Genomic DNA, 20,798 nt, shown 5'->3' with positions numbered 1-20,798 from the left:
AATGGAATAGAATTGAGAGTCCAGAAATAAGCCTATACATCTATGGTCAATTGATTTTCAATAAAAGTGCCAAGACCATTTTGTGGGAAAAGAATAGTCTCTTCAACAAATGGTGCTGGGACAATTGGATATCCACATGCAAAAGAATGAAGTTGGATCTTTACCATATACAAAATTTAACTCAAGGCTGGATGTGGTGGCTCACATCTGTAATCCCAGCACTTTGGGAGGCTGAGGCTGGTGGATCACTTGAGCTCAGGAGTTTGAGACCAGCCTGGGCAACACAGTGAGACTCTGTATCTACAAAACAAGAAAAAAAATTAGCTGGCATGATGGTACACACCTGTAGTCCCAGCTACTAGGGAGGCTGGGAGGAGGATCACTTGAGCCCAGGAGGTGGAGGCTGCAGTGAGCCATGATCGCACCACTGCACTCCAGCCTGGGTGTCAGAGCAAGACCTTGTCTGTAAAAAATCATTTAACTAAAAATGTATCAAAAAACTAAATATAAAAGCTAAAACCATAAAACTGTAAGAAAAAACAAAGAAGTAAATTGTTATGATACTGGATTTGGCAATGGTTTCTTAGATGTGACACCACAATCACAAGCAACAACTATATAAAAATATATATAGTAGACATCTTTAAAGTTAAAAGCTTTTGTACATCAAAGAACACTATCAAGAAAGTAAAAAGATGATCTACAGTATAGGAGAAAAAAATTGCAAATCATATATCTGATAAAGGGCCTAGTATCCCAGAATATAAAAAGAACTCTTACAACTCAACAACAGAAAGACAACCAAATTTTAAAATGGGTAAAGGACTTCAATGGAACTTCTCCAAAGAAGATATACAAGGATCCAACAAACTCATGAAAAGATAGACAACATCATTAGTTATTAGGGAAATGCAAATCAAAACCACAATGAGATAGCATTTCAAACCTGCTAGGATGGCTAAATTTAAAAAAAAACAAAAACAAAATGTCAAGCGGGAAAATAACAAGTGTTAGCAAGAATATAAAGAAATTGGAACCTTCCTTGATGATGAGAATGTGAAATAGGGCAGCCACTGTAGAAAATATTTTGGCAGTTCCTCAGTAAGGAAAACATAGAATTAACATAGACCCAGCAATTCTACTCCTGGGTGTGGACCCAAAAGAATTAAAAACAGGCACTCTAACAAAAACTAATATACAAATGCATATAGAAGTACTATTCATAATAGCAAACAGGTGAAAACAACTCAAATGTTCATCAAGTGATGAACAGATAAACAAAATGTGGTCTATCCATATATGGACTATTATTTATTCATAAAAAATCAAAGTACTGATCCATGCTAAAACATGGATGCTCCTTGAAAGCATTATGCTAAGTGAAAGCAGCCAGGCACAAAAGGCCACATTCCACTTATATGAAATACCCAGAATAGCAAATCCATAGAGACAGAAAACAGATTAGTGGTTGCCAGAAGCTGGCAGAAGGAGTGAATGTGGAGTGGCTTCTTAATAAGTATTGAATCTCCTTTTGGGGTTATAGAAATGTTCTGGAACTAGATAGTGGTGATGGCTATATAACATTGTGAATGTACTAAATGGCACTGAACTTCACACTTTAAAATTGTTAAAATGGTAAATTTTATGTTTGCGAATTTTGCAATAGATAAGTCAGAAGACATGTACATTACCATAATGAGTAACAAACTGACAGCTGATTTCTAAATAATAGCAAATATCAGAAAATAATGAATGATGTCTTCACAATGCTAAAATAAACAATGTGAACCCCTCTCTCAAAAAGAAAACCTAATGAAAATATCTTTTATGCGTTAAAGCAAAAGAGGAAATTAGGACACAGACAGGCACAGAGGGACGACCACATGAAGATATAGAAAGAGGACAGACATCTACAAGCCAACGAGAGAGGCCTTACAAGAAACCAACCCTTAGCCAGGTGTGGTAGTGTGCACTTGTAGTTCTTGTTACAAGGGTGCAGTGAGCTAGGGTTGTGCCACTGCACTCCAGCCTGGGAAACAGAACAAGACCCTGCCTCTAAAAAAAAAAATAAAGAGAAGGAGAAGAAGAAGAAAAGGAAAAGAAAAAAAAAAAAAGAACCAAGCCTGCTGGCCAGGCGTGGTAACTCATGCCTGTAATCCCAGCACTTTGGAAGGCTGAGGCAGGAAGATCATCTGAGGTCAGGAGTTCAAGACCAGCCTGCCCAACATGGTGAAACCCCCTCTACTAAAAATACAAAAATTAGCTGGACATGCTGGCGTGTGCTTGTAATCCCAGCTACTCGGGAGGCTGAGGCACAAGAATTGCTTGAGCCCAGGAGGCAGAAGTTGCAGTGAGCCCAGATCGTGCCATCACATTCCAGCCTGGACTACAGAGGGAGACTCCATCTCAAAAAACAAACAGACAAAAAAAAAAAAATACACACACACACACACACACACAAAACAAGCCTGCCTACCCCTTGATCTTGGACTTGTAGCCTCCAGAACTGTGAGAAAATAAATTTCTATTGTTTAAGCCAGGTGTGCGTGTGAGAATTTAGAACATATGACAACAGCAAAAAAGTCAGCATGTGGATAAATAGAATAAAGGATTCTAAAATCCATGTATTATCTAGGAGGTAAAGATGTTAATATTAAACCTTCATAATTTGATTAATGTTGTAGTTTATAGGATAGCCAGTAAGTAATAGAAATACACACAATGTAAGACTCCCAAAATGGTAGAAGAAAAAATATGAAAGGATAAAATATACTCAACAAACCTAAATGAAAGCAAGCAAAGAGAGATAAAGAAACATAAAACAGGTAGGAAAAATAGCAAGATAAGATGGTATATTTAAATTGAAATATAACAGTAATCATATGTAATATGAATGGACCAAATATTTCAGTTAAAAGACAAAGATTGTCAGATTGATAAAAAAGCAAAAGTAGCTGGGCGTGATGGCTCACACCTGTAGTCCCAGCTACTTAAGATGCTGATGTGGGAGGATCACTTGAGCCCAGGAGGTTCAGCCTGGACAAGATAGTGAGACTTGTCTCTTAAAAAAAAAAAAAAAAAAAAAGCAAAAGTAAATTGTGTGCATTTTATGAGTCATATCTAAAACATTAGATACAGAAAAGTAGCAAGACAAAAATGAGAAAAGAAATTATGCAAATATCTAAAAGATATCGATTACAGCTCTATTGATAGCAGAAAAATAGACTTTAAAGCAAGAAAATATTGCTGGAGATTAAGAATGTGATTTCATGGCTGGACACGGTGGCTCACACCTGTAATCCCAGCACTTTGGGAGGCCGAGGCGGGTGGATCATGAGGTCAGGAAATTGAGACCATCCTGGCTAACATGGTGAAACCCCATCTCTACTAAAAAAAAATACAAAAATTAGCCGGATGTGGTGGCGGACACCTGTAGTCCCAGTTACTCAGGAGGGTGAGGCAGGAGAATGGCGTGAACTCGGGAGGCTAGATTTTAACACATCTCTCGTCAATTGATGGAACAATGTATAGAAATAGAACAATTAACATGATTCACAAGTTTGATCTTATAGACATATTTAGAAAATAGCACCTTGAAATTGCAAAATTACAAGGGCGGTTCCAACATGGCCGAATAGGAACAGCTCCAGTCTACAGCTCCCAGCGTGAATGACACAGAAGACAGGTGATTTCTGCATTTCCAACTAAGGTACCAGGTTAATCTCACTGTGGCTTGTCGGACAGTAGGTGCAGGACAGTGGGTGCAGCCCACCGAGCGTGAGCCGAAGCAGGGTAAGGTATCACCTCACCCGGGAAGCACAAGGGGTCAGGGAATTCCCTTTCCTAGCCAAGGGAAGCTGTGACAGATGGCACCTGGAAAATCAGGTCACTCCCACCCTAATACTGCACTTTTCCAATGGTCTTAGCAAATGGCACACCAGGAGATTATATCCTGCACCTGGCTCAGAGGGTCCCACACCCACGGAGCCTCGCTCATTGCTAGCACAGCAGTCTGAGATCAAACTGCAAGGTGGCTGCAAGGCAGGGAGAGGGGCACCCGCCATTGCTGAGGCTTGAGTAGGTAAACAAAGCGGCCAGGAAGCTCGAACTTGGTGGAGCCCACCGCAGCTCAAGGAGGCCTGCCTGCCTCTGTACGCTCCACCTCTGGTGGCAGGGCACAGACAAACAAAAAGACAGCAGTAACCTCTGCAGACTTAAATGTCCCTGTCTGACAGCTTTGAAGAGAGTAGTGGTTCTCCCAGCACAGAGTTTGTGATCTGAGAATGGACAGACTGCCTCCTCAAGTGGGTCCCTGACCCCCGAGTAGCCTAACTGGGAGGCACGCCCCAGTAGGGGCAGACTGACACCTCACACAGCTGGGTACCCCTCTGAGACCAAGCTTCCAGAGGAACGATCAGGCAGCAACATTTGCTGTTCAGCAATATTCGCTCTTCTGCAGCCTCTGCTGCTGATACCCAGGCAAACAGGGTCTGGAGCGGACCTCCAGCAAACTCCAACAGACCTGCAGCTGAGGGTCCTGTCTGTTAGAAGGAAAACTAACAAACAGAAAGGACATCCACACCAAAACCCCATCTGTACGTCACCATCATCAAAGACCAAAGGTAGATAAAACCACAAAGATGGGGAAAAAACAGAGCAGAAAAGCTGAAAATTCTAAAAATCAGAGTACCTCTCCTACTCCAAAGGAACGCAGCTCCTCGCCAGCAACGGAACAAAGCTGGACAGAAAATGACTTTGACGAGTTGAGAGAAGAAGGCTTCAGACGATCAAACTTCTCTGAGCTAAAGGAGGAAGTTTGAACCCATCACAAAGAAGCTAAAAACCTTGAAAAAAAGGTTAGATGAATGGCTAACTAGAATAACCAGTATAGAGAAGTCCTTAAATGACCTGATGGAGCTGAAAACCATGGCACGAGAACTATGTGACGAATGCACAAACTTTAGTAGCCGATGCGATCAACTGGAAGAAAGGGTATCAGTGATTGAAGATCAAATGAATGAAATTAAGCGAGAAGAGAAGTTTAGAGAAAAAAGAATAAAAAGAAACGAACAAAGCCTCCAAGAAATATGGGAGTATGTGAAAAGACCAAATCTATGTCTGATTAGTGTACCTGAAAGTGACAGGGAGAATGGAACCAAGTTGGAAAACACTCTGCAGGATATTATCCAGGAGAACTTCCCCAACCTAGCAAGGAAGGCCAACATTCAAATTCAGGAAATACAGAGAACGCCACAAAGATACTCCTCGAGAAGAGCAACTCCAAGACACATAATTGTCAGATTCACCAAAGTTGAAATGAAGGAAAAAATGTTAAGGGCAGCCAGACAGAAAGTTCGGGTTACCCGCAAAGGGAAGCCCATCAGACTAACAGCTGATCTCTTGGCAGAAACTCTACAAGCCAGAAGAGAGTGGGAGCCAATATTCAACATTCTTAAAGAAAAGAATTTTCAACCCAGAATTTCATATCCAGCCAAACTAAGCTTCATAAGTGAAGGAGAAATAAAATCCTTTACAGACAAGCAAATGCTGAGAGATTTTGTCACCACCAGGCTTGCCCTACAAGAGCTCCTGAAGGAAGCACTAAACATAGAAAGGAACAACCGGTACCAGCCACTGCAAAAACATGCCAAATTGTAAAGACCATCGATGCTAGGAAGAAACTGCATCAACTAACGAGCAAAATAACCAGCTAACATCATAATGACAGGATCAAATTCACACATAACAATATTAACCTTAAACATAAATGGGCTGACTGCTCCAATTAAAAGACACAGACTGGCACATTGGATAAAGAGTCAAGACCCATCAGTGTGCTGTATTCAGGAGACCCATCTCACATGCAGAGACTCACATAGGCTCGAAATAAAGGGATGGAGGAAGATCTACCAAGCAAATGGAAAACAAAAAAAGAAAAGCAGGGGTTGCAATCCTAGTCTCTGATAAAACAGACTTTAAACCAACAAAGATCAAAAGAGACAAAGAAGGCCATTACATAATGGTAAAGGGATCAATTCAACAAGAAGAGCTAACTATCCTAAATATATATGCACCCAATACAGGAGCACCCAGATTCATAAAGCAAGTCCTTAGAGACCTACAAAGAGACTTAGACTCCCACACAATAATAATGGGAGACTTTAACACCCCACTGTCAACATTAGACAGTTCAACGAGACAGAAAGTTAACAAGGATACTCAGGAATTGAACTCGGCTCTGCACCAAGCAGACCTAATAGACATCTACAGAACTCTCCACCCCAGATCAACAGAATATACATTCTTCTCAGCACCACGTCGCACTTATTCCAAAATCGACCACATAGTTGGAAGTAAAGCACTCCTCAGCAAATGTAAAAGAACAGAAATTATAACAAACTGTCTCTCAGGCCACAGTGCAATCAAACTAGAACTCAGGATTAAGAAACTCATTCAAAACCGCTCAACTACATGGAAACTGAACAACCTGCTCCTGACTGACTACTGGGTACATAGCGAAATGAAGGCAGAAATAAAGATGTTCTTTGAAACCAATGAGAACAAAGACACAATATACCAGAATCTCTGGGACACATTTAAAGCAGTGTGTAGAGGGAAATTTGTAGCACTAAGTGCCCACAGGAGAAAGCAGGACAGATCAAAAATTGACACCCTAACATCACAATTTAAAGAACGAGAGAAGCAAGAGCAAACACATTCAAAAGCTGGCAGAAGGCAAGAAATAACTAAGATCAGAGCAGAACTGAAGGAAATAGAGACACAAAAAACCCTTTAAAAAAATCAATGAATCCAGGAACTGGTTTTTTGAAAAGATCAACAAAATTGATAGACCACTAGCAAGACTAATAAAGAAGAAAAGAGAGAAGAATCAAATAGACACAATAAAAAATGATAAAGGGGATATCACCACCAATCCCACAGAAATACAAACTACCATCAGAGAATACTATAAACACCTCTATGTAAACAAACTAGAAAATCTAGAAGAAATGGATACATTCCTGGACACATACACCCTCCCAAGACTAAACCAGGAAGAAGTTGAATCCCTGAATAGACCAATAACAGACTCTGAAATTGAGGCAATAATTAATAGCTTACCAACCAAAAAAAGTCCAGGACCAGACGGATTCACACTCAAATTCTACCAGAAGTACAAGGAGGAGCTGGTACCATTCCTTCTGAAACTATTCCAATCAATAGAAAAAGATGGAATCTTCCCTAACTCATTTTATGAGGCCAGCATCATCCTGATACCAAAGCCTGGCAGAGAAACAACAAAAAAAGAGAATTTTAGACCAATATCCCTGATGAACATTGGTGCAAAAATCCTCAATAGAATACTGGCAAACCAAATCCAGCAGCACATCAAAAAGCTTATCCACCATGATCAAGTGGGCTTCATCTCTGGGATGCAAGGCTGGTTCAACATACGAAAATCAATAAACGTAATCCAGCATATAAACAGAACCAAAGACAAAAACCACATGATTATCTCAATAGATGCAGAAAAGGCCTTTGACAAAATTCAACAACCCTTCATGCTAAAAACTCTCAATAAATTAGGTATTGATGGGACGTATCTCAAAATAATAAGAGCTATTTATGACAAACCCACAGCCAATATCATACTGAATGGGCAAAAACTGGAAGCATTCCCTTTGAAAACTGGCACAAGACAGGGATGCCCTCTCTCACCACTCCTATTCAACATAGTGTTGGAAGTTCTGGCCAGGGCAATCAGGCAGGAGAAGGAAAAAAAGGGTATTCAATTAGGAAAAGAGGAAGTCAAATTGTCCCTGTTTGCAGATGACATGATTGTATATCTAGAAAACCCCATCGTCTCAGCCCAAAATCTCCTTATGCTGATAAGCAACTTCAGCAAAGTCTCAGGATACGAAATCAATGTGCAAAAATCACAAGCATTCTTATACACCAATAACAGACAAACAGAGAGCCAAATCATGAGTGAACTCCCATTCACAATTGCTTCAAAGAGAATAAAATACCTAGGAATCCAACTTGCAAGGGATGTGAAGGACCTCTTCAAGGAGAACTACAAACCACTGCTCAATGAAACAAAAGGGGATACAAACAAATGGAAGACTATTCCATGCTCATGGGTAGGAAGAATCAATATTGTGAAAATGGCCATACTGCCCAAGGTATTTTATGGATTCAATGCCATCCCCATCATGCTACCAATGACTTTCTTTACAGAATTCTAAAAAACTATTTTAAAGTTCATTTGGAACCAAAAAAGAGCCCGCATTGCCAAGTCAATCCTAAGCCAAAAGAACAAACCTGGAGGCATCACGCTACCTGACTTCAAACTATACTACACGGCTACAGTAACCAAAACAGCATGGTACTGGTACCAAAACAGAGATATAGACCAGTGGAACAGAACAGAGCCCTCAGAAGTAATACCACACATCTATAACCATCTGATCTTTGACAAACCTGACAAAAACAAGAAATGGGGAAAGGATTCCCTATTTAATAAATGGTGCTGGGAAAACTGGCTAGCCATATGTAGAAAGCTGAAACTGGATCCCTTCCTTACACCTTATACAAAAATTAATTCAAGATGGATTAAAGACTTAAATGTTAGACCTAAAACCGTAAAAACCCTAGAAGAAAACCTAGGCAATACCATTCAGGACATAGGCATGGGCAAGAACTTCATGTCTAAAACACCAAAAGCAAGGGCAACAAAAGCCAAAATTGACAAATGGGATCTAATGAAACTAAAGAGCTTCTGCACAGCAAAAGAAACTACCATCACAGTGAACAGGCGAGCTACAAATTGGGAGAAAATGTTTGCAATCTATTCATCTGACAAAGGGCTAATATCCAGAATCTACAAAGAACTCAAACAAACTTACAAGAAAAAAAGACCCCATCAAAAAGTGGGTGAAGGATATAAACAGACACTTCTCAAAAGAAGACATTTATGCAGCCAACAGATATATGAAAAAATGCTCATCATCACTGGCCATCAGAGAAATGCAAATCAAAACCACAGTGAGATACCATCTCACACCAGTTAGAATGGCGATCATTAAAAAGTCAGGAAACAACAGGGGCTGGAGAGGATGTGGAGAAATAGGAACATTTTTACACTGTTGGTGGGACTGTAAACTAGTTCAACCCTTGTGGAAGACAGTGTGGCGATTCCTCAAGGATCTAGAACTAGAAATACCATTTGACCCAGCAATCCCATTACTGGGTGTATACCCAGAGGATTATAAATCATGCTGCTATAAAGACACATGCACACGTATGTTTATTGTGGCACTATTCACAATAGCAAAGACTTGGAACCAACCCAAATGTCCATCAATTATAGACTAGATTAAGAAAATGTGGCACATATACACCATGGAATACTATGCAGCCATAAAAAGGATGAGTTCATGTCCTTTGTAGGGACATGGATGAAGCTGGAAACCATCATTCTCAAAAACTATCACAAGGACAAAAAACCAAACACCGCATGTTCTCACTCATAGGTGGGAATTGAACAATGAGAACACTTGGACACAGGTAGGGGAACATCACACACCGGGGCCTGTCATGGGGTGGGTGGACGGGGGAGGGATAGCATTAGGAGATATACCTAATGTAAATGACGAGTTAATGGGTGCAGCACACCAACATGGCACATGTATACATATGTAACAAACCTGCACGTTGTGCACATGTACCCTATAACTTACAGTATAATAAAAAAAAAGAAATTGCAAAATTACACATTCTTTGTAAGCACACAAAGGAAACATGTTAGAATTTTCCATTTTAAGCTACAAATAAGCTACAAATAAAGTAGTCTCAAATTTCAGATAATATAAAACATGTTTTCTGGTCACAATACAATTAAAGTTGATATAAATAAGAAAGATAACTATAAAATCTTCCTATGTTAGAATCAAGAACTATACTTTTAAACCCGTGTGTCAAATAAGAAATCATAAATTAGAAAATATTTTAAACTGAATGATAACAAGGCATGACATATTAAAATGTGGGAATCAGCTAAAGCAATATTTAGAAAGAAATGTATAGCGTTAAAAACATATATTGGAAGAGAAGAAAGCCTGACAATTAATGAGCTAAGGTATGTCTCAAGAAGCTAGTGAAACAGCAAAATAAACCAAAAGGAAGTAGAAGCAAGGCAATAATAAAGATATGAAGTAAATGAAGTAAAAAAGAAACATACAATAGAGAGAATAAAGAAAACCAAAAGTTGGTTCCTTGAAAATTGACAAACTTCTGGCAAGAGCAATCAAGATGAAAAGAAGGCACAAATAATATCAGAAACTTTAAAAAACTGGACATCAATAAAGATCCCACAAAAATTTCTGCCAATATAAAAATATAAAAAATGAGGATACTTATTAATATTAAATGTTCTTTCTTGTTGTATTTACCAGGGATTAATCCATTTTACCTAATTTTCCAAACTTAGTGTTAAAAGGTTATTAATTTAAAAAAATCCAGATCCAGATGGCTACACTAACTATATTCTACCAATTTTTCAAAGGAGAAATAATATTAACCTTGCAAAAATTGTTTCAGAAAATGGAAAAAGATGGAATGTTATTCAATTCTCTTATGATAATAGCATAACCTTGACAACCAAACCCAACAAGAACAATATTAGAAAGGAAGATAATAGGCCCATTTTATTCATAAACATAAATCCCAAACAAAATATTAGCAATATGGATCCAAATTGGATTTATGCTAGGAATGCAAGTTTGGCTTATACATTAGAAAACTGATATAATTTATCACAGTGACAGACTGAAGGATTATACATATTGGCTGTCCTAAGCAGTGCAATAAGATGAGAAAAAGAAGGAAAATATGTAAGGATTGAATATGATGAAACAAACTCATTGTATGTGGAAGATATGATGGCATAGATAGAAAATCCAAAGGAATTTATATATAAATTATTAGAATTTTTAAAATTTTTCAAGCTTGCTGAAAACAAAATAAATACCAAAATTAATTGTATTTCTGTATACCTGAAACAGTTGGAAAAATAGTTTTAAATAGCATTTAAAAATTCCAAGCAGGAGTTGCACATTCCTGTCAGATAATGGCAGCTGCCTAAATCTCTCCACAGTCTTCAAAAACCATACATACACATACACACACAATTTTAAATTATGACTAAAACCGCCCATAACCCATCTATAGAATAACCAGAAGACAAAAAGTACTATAAGTTTATATTTACAAGTAGAAAATAAATATATAAATCTAGCCAACCTTGCTCCAGAGAGAAACCCTGTCTCAAAAAAAAAAAAAAGAAGAAAGCAAATGTTGGAAATTAACTGTCCTATAAAAGCAAAAGTGAATTACTAAATCACAAGACCCTCAAACCTCTTTGGTCACATCTATTAAATAAATTACACTTCCATTTATCAACAGTAGAGGGTACTCCTGGCTAAGAAACCTAGTAAGCCACCCAGCCCTCATGTCTGCCTGCATAAATCACCTCTTATTGCTGAAACAAGAAAATGTAAGGAATTTCTAAATGAACAGAAAATAGCATATGAAGCAGATGGTATTAATGTTCTTGAGTTTTTATTGCCTCTTTCCTTGAAAACCTCATCAACTTTAGGCATGGCTGTACGGCTCATCTTGATCAATAGAATGTGATTGGACATGACATATATACCACTTCCAAATAGAAGCTTTAAATGTGATTTTGTGTTTGACACACTCTTTTGTGCCTCTGCTCCAGGCTCCAGACTTTAAGCCTCTAGAACGATAAGTGAATAAATTTCTTTTGTTTTAAAGGCACCAAGTGTGTGGTGAATTTGTTACAGTAGCCCTAGAAATCTAATACTAACAAAAAGAATGTTAGAGTTGAATTAGAAGTGTCAGTGAGAACTTAGGAATTTAAAAAATCATATTCTTAGCACTGTTTACTGAAGGAATCTAGAAGTAATTACACTGCAGTAATAACGAGCCCATCCCATGCCCAAATCTTGGTCTCTAACTACCATTTTCCAGTCAAAAGAATCTGAGCTCCCTAGAGAAATGACTTTTTCAAGGCTGGATCAAGGAAACCGTCAGGCAATCTTAGATGATCTTGGTGATCTTGATGTGCCAGAAGATTAATGGGATCATGTGAAGGGCTTCCTGTTGGCCAGATTTGAGACAATTTGAGCATCAAAAGGAATAATGAGGGTAATGGATCATAACTGGAAAATCAGTTTGCAACCATCAATGTACTTACTATTGAATACTTGTAAAGAACTTTAAGGGTTGCTAATACCATTGGATAAAAGCTTGTTGTGAAACAGAATATTTGCATGGTCTCAAGTCTCACTCCACAGATTGTTAGGAAAGGGGAAGGGTTACCTTTATAAATATAGAGATTAGGTGGACATCTTAACCAAGTGATCAAACTTAGCATCATCAATAATGGGACAATCTGGCATCGCATGCCCCCTGATTTAATGCAGTAAGGATTAAGTCTAACAAAAGATGTACAAAGCCTCCAAATACAGCGTAAACATTTGTAAAATAATCTCAGAACAGGGACCTTAATGTTTCTCAAAAATTTTTCCAAATACAGAACTTTATTTCTATAGATGTTTATGGTATATTTGCCATGCTATATACATTATGCTATATATTCTATGTGCTGAAGATACAACAATGACCAAGGTCTTTGCCCTTGTGGAACTGACATTTGGTGGCGAAGACAGAGGAAACAGTCAATAAGCATGTAAAGAGATAAAGGAAAAGATACTGAATGCTACAAAGGAAACAAATAAGTTGAGATTTAGAACAAAAAAGAGTCCTATTTTACATGAGGAATAATGAGGAAGACCTTTCTAAAGAGGTAGCTCAGCACTTTGGGAGGCCGAGGCGGGTGGATCACGAGGTCAGGAGATCAAGACCATCCTGGCTAACACAGTGAAACCCCATCCCTACTAAAAATACAAAAAATTAGCCGGGCTTGGTGGCGGGCGCCTGTAGTCCCAGCTACTGGGGAGGCTGAGGCAGGAGAATGGCGTGAACCCGGGAGGCGGAGCTTGCAGTGAGCCGAGATGGTGCCACTGCACTCCAGCCTGGGCGACAGAGCGAGACTCCGTCTCAAAAAAAAAAAAAAATTGAGGCAGAATTTCGCTATGTTGCCTAGGCTTGTCTCAAACTCCTGAGCTCAAGCAATCCTCCTGCCTCAGCCTGCTGAGTAGCTGGGACTCCAGGGGCATGCCACTATGCTTAGTTTAAGAGGTGGTATTTAAACTGAGACCCGAAGGGTAAAAAACATGGATAAAAGAAGAAACAGAAGGGGTAAGAGCCTTCCAAGCAGAGGGAATCATATATACAAAGGCTCTCATGTTAAATAAAACAAGAGTTGACATTGTTGAGAAACTGAAAGATCAGCTCATCTGCGATGCAGTAAAATAGGAGGAATGCTGTGGGAGAACAGATCAGAGACTTGGGCAGGGGCTATATTAGGCAGAACTTGGAGACCAGAGTAAGGGGGCCAAGGTGGGAACAGACCGATTAAATTGGCATCTCTTGGGGGGGGTGGGGGGGTGGGGAGCTAGCCCATGCATCATTTTTTAAAAGCTCCAAAAGCGATTCCAATAAGCAGCCAGGGTTGGGAACCTAGGGGGAAAATGTAGCTAGATGAATGAAGATGGCCCAAACGTCTTTTGTTCTGATAGCTAAACTCTCTGTAGGATCACAGTGTTACTTCACAGTGCATTTGCCAGGAAAAGTCTCTTCCCATTTGGAATCCGAAGTAAAACTGACACCACACTTGAAGATGCCAGGATTGTTAGAGGAAAATGTCACCCAATAGCTCCAGGAAGCAGGAGCCCTATTGTTGCTGTTTAACCACTTCTTTCCCATTTTGGTGGCAAGTTGCCTCCTTTTACACAAAGTGCCTCAGGAGATCCTAAAGATATCATGGTGTCTGTCTGTCCTTGCAAGAGCATGCATTATGGTAGGACATTGCCTTCATTCTGTTCCTTTTTCTCCAAGACTCTTGCTTATTCTCACCATTTGGCTGGACTTTCTACTGTAGGATTACCTCGGAATCCACACAAAACCCACAGGGTTTTAGGGTTGCCTTGAATTACACGTTTTGAACATTCAGATCTTCATTTTCCCAAACATCCACCCAGTTATAGGTGACCTTTGCTCCAAAGTCCTGGAGTAGCAAGATGCCTTGAGTCTTAGACTCTTCCCACTTCTTTCTCTCTTCTGCATCCCGTCCTGCCAAGGTTGCCCAGCCACACTAAATTGCATGCCTTGCTGTGTTGCATTCGTTATCATTCTAAAGTTGTCACCAACATGTGCGAAACCAGTTTATCTAATAACGATAGCTACCATTTTCTGAGCTCTTGCCATGTACTCCTCTTGCCACAGCAAATGCATTGACAAGGGAGTCTGCTGGCCAAAGCCTGACTCTCATCTCCAGATGGTCCAACACAGGTGCTGTGTGTGACCCAGGACAAAGCACTTAATGTCACTGAGGTTTGGGAAGTGGGTGAGAACACTGTAGATATAAGGCCTAGCTAGAGTGAAGGCCTCCAAAGCAGGGTGCTCTTAATTCTAGATGTCCCAGATGCGTAGGACAGAGTCATCTAGTCATCTTCCAGGGTTTAATCCTGGACTACTGGAAACAACTAGAAGTGAGAAAAGCGTCTGTGCTTTGCAGTGACCATTGTCCTGTCAGACAACCAATAAATGCTATCTTTCCTCTTTCAGGTTTTTCAGGGAAATCAAGACTCCTTCACACCTGTGGTGAACTCTCTAGACCCACCGTTACTGACTCGCTATCTTCGAATTCACCCCCAGAGTTGGGTGCACCAGATTGCCCTGAGGATGGAGGTTCTGGGCTGCGAGGCACAGGACCTCTACTGAGGGTGGCCACTGCAGCACCTGCCACTGCCGTCACCCCTCCCTCCTCAGCTCCAGGGCAGTGTCCCTCCCTGGCTTGCCTTCTACCTTTGTGCTAAATCCTAGCAGACACTGCCTTGAAGCCTCCTGAATTAACTATCATCAGTCCTGCATTTCTTTGGTGGGGGGCCAGGAGGGTGCATCCAATTTAACTTAACTCTTACCTATTTTCTGCAGCTGCTCCCAGATTACTCCTTCCTTCCAATATAACTAGGCAAAAAGAAGTGAGGAGAAACCTGCATGAAAGCATTCTTCCCTGAAAAGTTAGGCCTCTCAGAGTCACCACTTCCTCTGTTGTAGAAAAACTATGTGATGAAAGTTTGAAAAAGATATTTATGATGTTAACATTTCAGGTTAAGCCTCATACATTTAAAATAAAACTCTCAGTTGTTTATTATCCTGGTCAAGCATGGAACAAAACATGTTTCAGGATCAGATCAATACAATCTTGGAGTCAAAAGGCAAATCATTTGGACAATCTGCAAAATGGAGAGAATACAATAACTACTACAGCAAAGTCTGTTTCTGCTTCCTTACACATAGATATAATTATGTTATTTAGTCATTATGAGGGGCACATTCTTATCTCCAAAACTAGCATTCTTAAACTGAGAATTATAGATGGGGTTCAAGAATCCCTAAGTCCCCCGAAATTATATAAGGCATTCTGTATAAATGCAAATGTGCATTTTTCTGACGAGTGTCCATAGATATAAAGCCATTTGGTCTTAATTCTGACCAATAAAAAAATAAGTCAGGAGGATGCAATTGTTGAAAGCTTTGAAATAAAATAACAATGTCTTCTTGAAATTTGTGATGGCCAAGAAAGAAAATGATGATGACATTAGGCTTCTAAAGGACATACATTTAATATTTCTGTGGAAATATGAGGAAAATCCATGGTTATCTGAGATAGGAGATACAAACTTTGTAATTCTAATAATGCACTCAGTTTACTCTCTCCCTCTACTAATTTCCTGCTGAAAATAACACAACAAAAATGTAACAGGGGAAATTATATACCGTGACTGAAAACTAGAGTCCTACTTACATAGTTGAAATATCAAGGAGGTCAGAAGAAAATTGGACTGGTGAAAACAGAAAAAACACTCCAGTCTGCCATATCACCACACAATAGGATCCCCCATCTTGCCCTCCACCCCCATAAGATTGTGAAGGGTTTACTGCTCCTTCCATCTGCCTGACCCCTTCACTATGACTACACAGAATCTCCTGATAGTAAAGGGGGCTGGAGGCAAGGATAAGTTATAGAGCAGTTGGAGGAAGCATCCAAAGATTGCAACCCAGGGCAATTTGAAAACAGGAGATCCTAATATGAAAAAAAAATGGATCCCAATCTGAGAAAAGGCAAAAGAATGGCTACTTTTTTCTATGCTGGAGTATTTTCTAATAATCCTGCTTGCCCCTTATCTGACCTCTTTGGAAACTATAACATAGCTGTCACAGTATAGTCACAATCCACAAATGATGCAGGTGCAAATGGTTTATAGCCCTGTGAAGTTCTTAAAGTTTAGAGGCTAACTTACAGAAATGAATAAGTTGTTTTGTTTTATAGCCCGGTAGAGGAGTTAACCCCAAAGGTGATATGGTTTTATTTCCTGTTATGTTTAACTTGATAATCTTATTTTGGCATTCTTTTCCCATTGACTATATACATCTCTATTTCTCAAATGTTCATGGAACTAGCTCTTTTATTTTTCTGCTGGTTTCTTCAGTAATGAGTTAAATAAAACATTGACACATACAAACAAATGCCTTTGAGAATTGTGTTTTTACACTGGAAATAAAAATGTGAACACTGATTTTTAAAACAAATAGGGGCACTGAATAGCAAGATGGACACTCTAGAAAACCAAATTAGTGAGTTAGAAAACCAGATTAAATTGAACTCAGAGTAAAAATGATATAATTCATGAGAGTCTGAATAAAATAAATCAGAAATGGAGCCTCAATCCAGGAGAACAGCTTATATGGAGAGAGAGAGACTGAGAGAGAAATGGGAGTTTCTGTTCAATGGGCATAAAGTTTCAGCTATGCTGCTGGGCACAGTGGCTCATGCCTGTAATCCCAGCACTTTGGGAGGCCAAGGCGGGCGGATCACCTGAGGTCAGGAGTTCAAGACCAGCCTAGCCAACATGGCGAAATCCTGTCGCTAATAAAAATATAAAAATTAGTTGGGCATGGTGGCACATGCCTGTAGTCCCAGCTACTTGGGAGGTTGAGGCACAAGAATCTCTTGAACCCGGGAGGCGGGTGGAGGTTGCAGTGAGCCAAGATCGTGCCATTGCATTCCATCAGCCTGGGCAACAGAGTGAGACTCCATCTCAAAAAAAAAAAAAGTTTCAGTTATGCAAGATGAATTAAGTTCTACAGATCTAATGTACAACATTGTGCATATAGCTAACGATACCATACTGGGCACTTAAAAATTTGTTAAGAGAGCAGATACCACGTTGTGTTCTTACTACAGTTTTACAACAATGCAAAAATGCATTGTAAACACTATGTGCAAATAGAATAGCAAAGAATGTATACAGTGCCCATGAGCATAACATTCCAGTGGACCCACAATGCATCAGAGTTCAGTGAGACTCAAAGGGAGAAGAATGTTGACAAAGTCAGTGGGGAGGAGAAAATGAGTGTGATGAAATAGGCGGTCTCATTAAACTTCCCTTACAAAACACAAGATCAAAGATAAAATTATTAAGAATTTCAAGACAGTGACATCAGAGCAAACGAAACATAGGGCCCCTCAGGGTGTGGGGCCCTGTAGACCTGCATAGATCAAACTCCCATGAAGCCAATCCTGAGTCCCAGGCAAGCTGGGACTTTTGGTCATCCTAGCAATAGTCATGTGAGTGCACCATCTTGGAAGTAGATCCTCCAGTACAGTCAAGCTTTCAGATGACTGCAGTCCCAGCAGATACATGACTCCAATCTCATCAGAGACCCAAGCCACAACCACTCAGCTAAGCCACTCCAAAACTAACCTACAGAAACTATAAGGTAATAAATGTTTTCTTCACAGTTGCTAAGTTGGAGGTAATTTTTCATTCAGCTAAAGTTAACTTATATGACAGCCATATTCTTTTTACAATGGAAAAGTCAGACAGGCATACAATGCTCATTTTCAGCTTATTCACATTGTCACTATTTTGTGGGGTTACCTGGTGGGCACAGGACAGTGACCAAGTTTGCAGGTCCTCCAGCTCCTGCTGGATCTTTTAGCTTCTCCAAATCCTTGAAAAGTTGTGTGTTTAGCTCTTTCAGAAAACACCTGACCTTCTCATGCATGTTACTCCACCATCGAAGTTAGAAGCTTGGAGATAACATGAGACTGATGCAGGTTTTAGTCCATTTCATGGGCTCTTCTCTTTTCAGGCTTCCAGTGTATACTTGCTTTCTCCACTTCACCTCACCTTTCCTTCCACAGAAAGGTCAGGGTATGGAGCTCATATGAGGGTTTAGAGGAATTTGGCTCAAGGGCCAGGGCCAGCTTCCTCCAGTGTTTCAGGTCACAACCTAGATACACCTTTATCAGCGCCTGGGAATGTTCAAGGTCCTAATTTTCATTCAGGCCTGCTGGCTGGGTCACAGAATGATCAAGCCACTCCATGATTTTCTAGCACGACACAGCAAGAAACTGGGGGAGACTGGAGGACTCTACAAAAACTTTCATTTTATGTATTTCCTGGTAGCTCTGTTTTCTGATAGAACCCTAACTGAGATACCATTTTTGCCAGTTCTTCTATGGATAAGTATTATTTTTTAAATTTTTTTAATATTTTATTTTTTGTAGAGACAGTATCCTGCTATGTTGCCTCGACTTGATTTGCATTTTTTTTTTTTTACTTTAAGTTCTGGGATACATGTGCAGAACATGCATGTTTGTTACATAGGTATACATGTGCCATGGTGGTTGGGTGCACCCATCAACCCATCATCTAGGTTTTAAGCCCCTCATGTCCCCCAGGCTGGAGTGCAGTGGCATGATCATAGCTCACTGCAGCCTCAATCTCCCAGGCTCAAGCCAGGCTACTGCCTCAGCCTCCCGAGTAGCTGGGACTACAGGCATGCACCACCACACCCAGCTAATTTTTAAATTTTTTGTAGAGACAGGATCTCGCTATGTTGCTCAGGCTGGTCTCGAACTCCTGGGCTCAAGCTATCCTCCTGTCTCAGCCTCCCAAAGTGCTGGGATGACAGGCATCAGCCACTGTGCCTAGCCAGAACTATTTCTTTTTAATTAGTTTGTAAGAGTTCTTTGTACGTTAACAATCTTAATTGAATGTCTGTCGTATATGCTGTGAAATTACTTAATTTGTCATTAACCTTTTATCTTTTTTAAACAATGTTTTGCTATATGAAAGCTTTACATTTTTATGTTATAAATTTATCAGCATTTTCATTTATGGCTTTGGGTTTTATGACATGCTTAGAGTAGCTTTTTCTGCACCAAGATTATAAAAATATCCACACATAGAATTTTCTATCATAAAAGTATGACAGAAAATGTCGTATTTTGTATATAATTTTATTTTTTGTTTAGTCCTGGATCCATCTAGAATTTCTATTTTGCATAGCATGGCAAAGGGCTCACACCCAACATCATATTAAATAAGGTCTTTTTCCCTGATATGAAATGCCACATATATATGTTATTATAACGCATAGTTAGATACCATGTGGTGAATAAAATATCTTAGAATTATTCAAGCCTAAGAGGCTAGAACTACTGCAAGGATGGGTTTTGGTATCAACACAGATGTTTATACATAGAGAGAAAATGATGTCTGTGTGCTTAGCTGTCAAATAAGGAGACTGGGGGAGGGTTAAATGTAATCAATGATATCATAAGGAGTGGTGGAATTCTGTTTGGAACTTCAGAGACCTAAGGAGAAGACTGACCAGCTTCTTCTGAAGACTTCTGCCCTCTAAAGACTAAGGCCTAAGTCCACTGGTTTCTTTGAATTCCGTGGTCCTAAGTCCATTTTCAGGTAAGTGGTTTCCCACTGGATGTGGGTCTCTTTAAGCCGTATCAAACAGTAGGTGAGTGTATCAGTTATAAATGTCTTAAGTAATAGGAGGCCCAAATTATAATGGCTCAAATAAAAGTATATTTTTCTCATACCATGCAGTCCAGAAGTAAGCAGATACAGGTGTTAGTTTAGTGGCTTGAAATTATCAGAGCAACTTCAGGCAACATTTCTTAAGCAATATTCAAGGCAGCATAAAGGGAAAATGGTTGCACCATCTCTTTTATCAAGACAGCAAAAAGCCTTCCCAAAAGCTATCCATCAGATTTCCCTTATGTTTCATTATCCAGAGCTATGTCACATAGCCATGCCTAACTTCAAGGATGGCTGAGAAAGGGAGGATTCAGCTTTTTCAGCTTATCTAGTTGGATGTAGTAAATGAAAAATGGGTGGGAACAATATCTGCCAAAAGTCGCCATTCATTCAAAAAATATTTATTGAGCACCTGGATACCCTATGTGCTAGGTACTGTTTAGCAGTGAACAAAACAGACAAAAATCCCTGCACTCATAGAGCTTACATTATATTCAGGAGATACATATAATAAAGTAAAGTAAAATATATTCTACTAGGTTCTGATGAGGTTCTGGAGAAAAATCAAGCAGGTAAGACAATTAGGAAGTTTGTAGGAGGGTGGTACAATTTTAACAATGGGATCTAAGGAAAATCCTCATTGAGAAGGTGATATTTGAGTACCTGACAGAGGTGAGGAAATAAATTCTGAGAATACCTGGGGGAAAAGCATTCCCTGGAAAGGGAAAAGCAAGTTAAAAA

The 20,798-nt window shown here is 39.6% G+C and overlaps 1 protein-coding gene across 2 annotated transcripts in view; it reads left to right on the top strand.

Annotated features, from left to right (window-relative positions):
• F8 (coagulation factor VIII) overlaps window positions 1–16,740 on the top strand; it is a 185,434-nt gene extending 168,694 nt beyond the window's left edge. For both annotated transcript variants that reach the window (XM_003809957.4, XM_008962334.4), the window contains one exon: window positions 14,776–16,740. In XM_003809957.4, the coding sequence (XP_003810005.2) occupies window positions 14,776–14,931 (156 nt within the window). In that variant the 3' untranslated portion in view covers window positions 14,932–16,740. The remainder of the gene's footprint in view (window positions 1–14,775) is intronic.
• Window positions 16,741–20,798: the final 4,058 nt, after the last annotated feature.

Source organism: Pan paniscus, chromosome X (genome assembly GCF_029289425.2).
Source record: "Pan paniscus chromosome X, NHGRI_mPanPan1-v2.0_pri, whole genome shotgun sequence".
NCBI lineage: Eukaryota > Metazoa > Chordata > Mammalia > Primates > Hominidae > Pan > Pan paniscus.
Note: the sequence above shows the minus strand (reverse complement) of the source record. Positions and strands in the feature narration are given on the sequence as shown.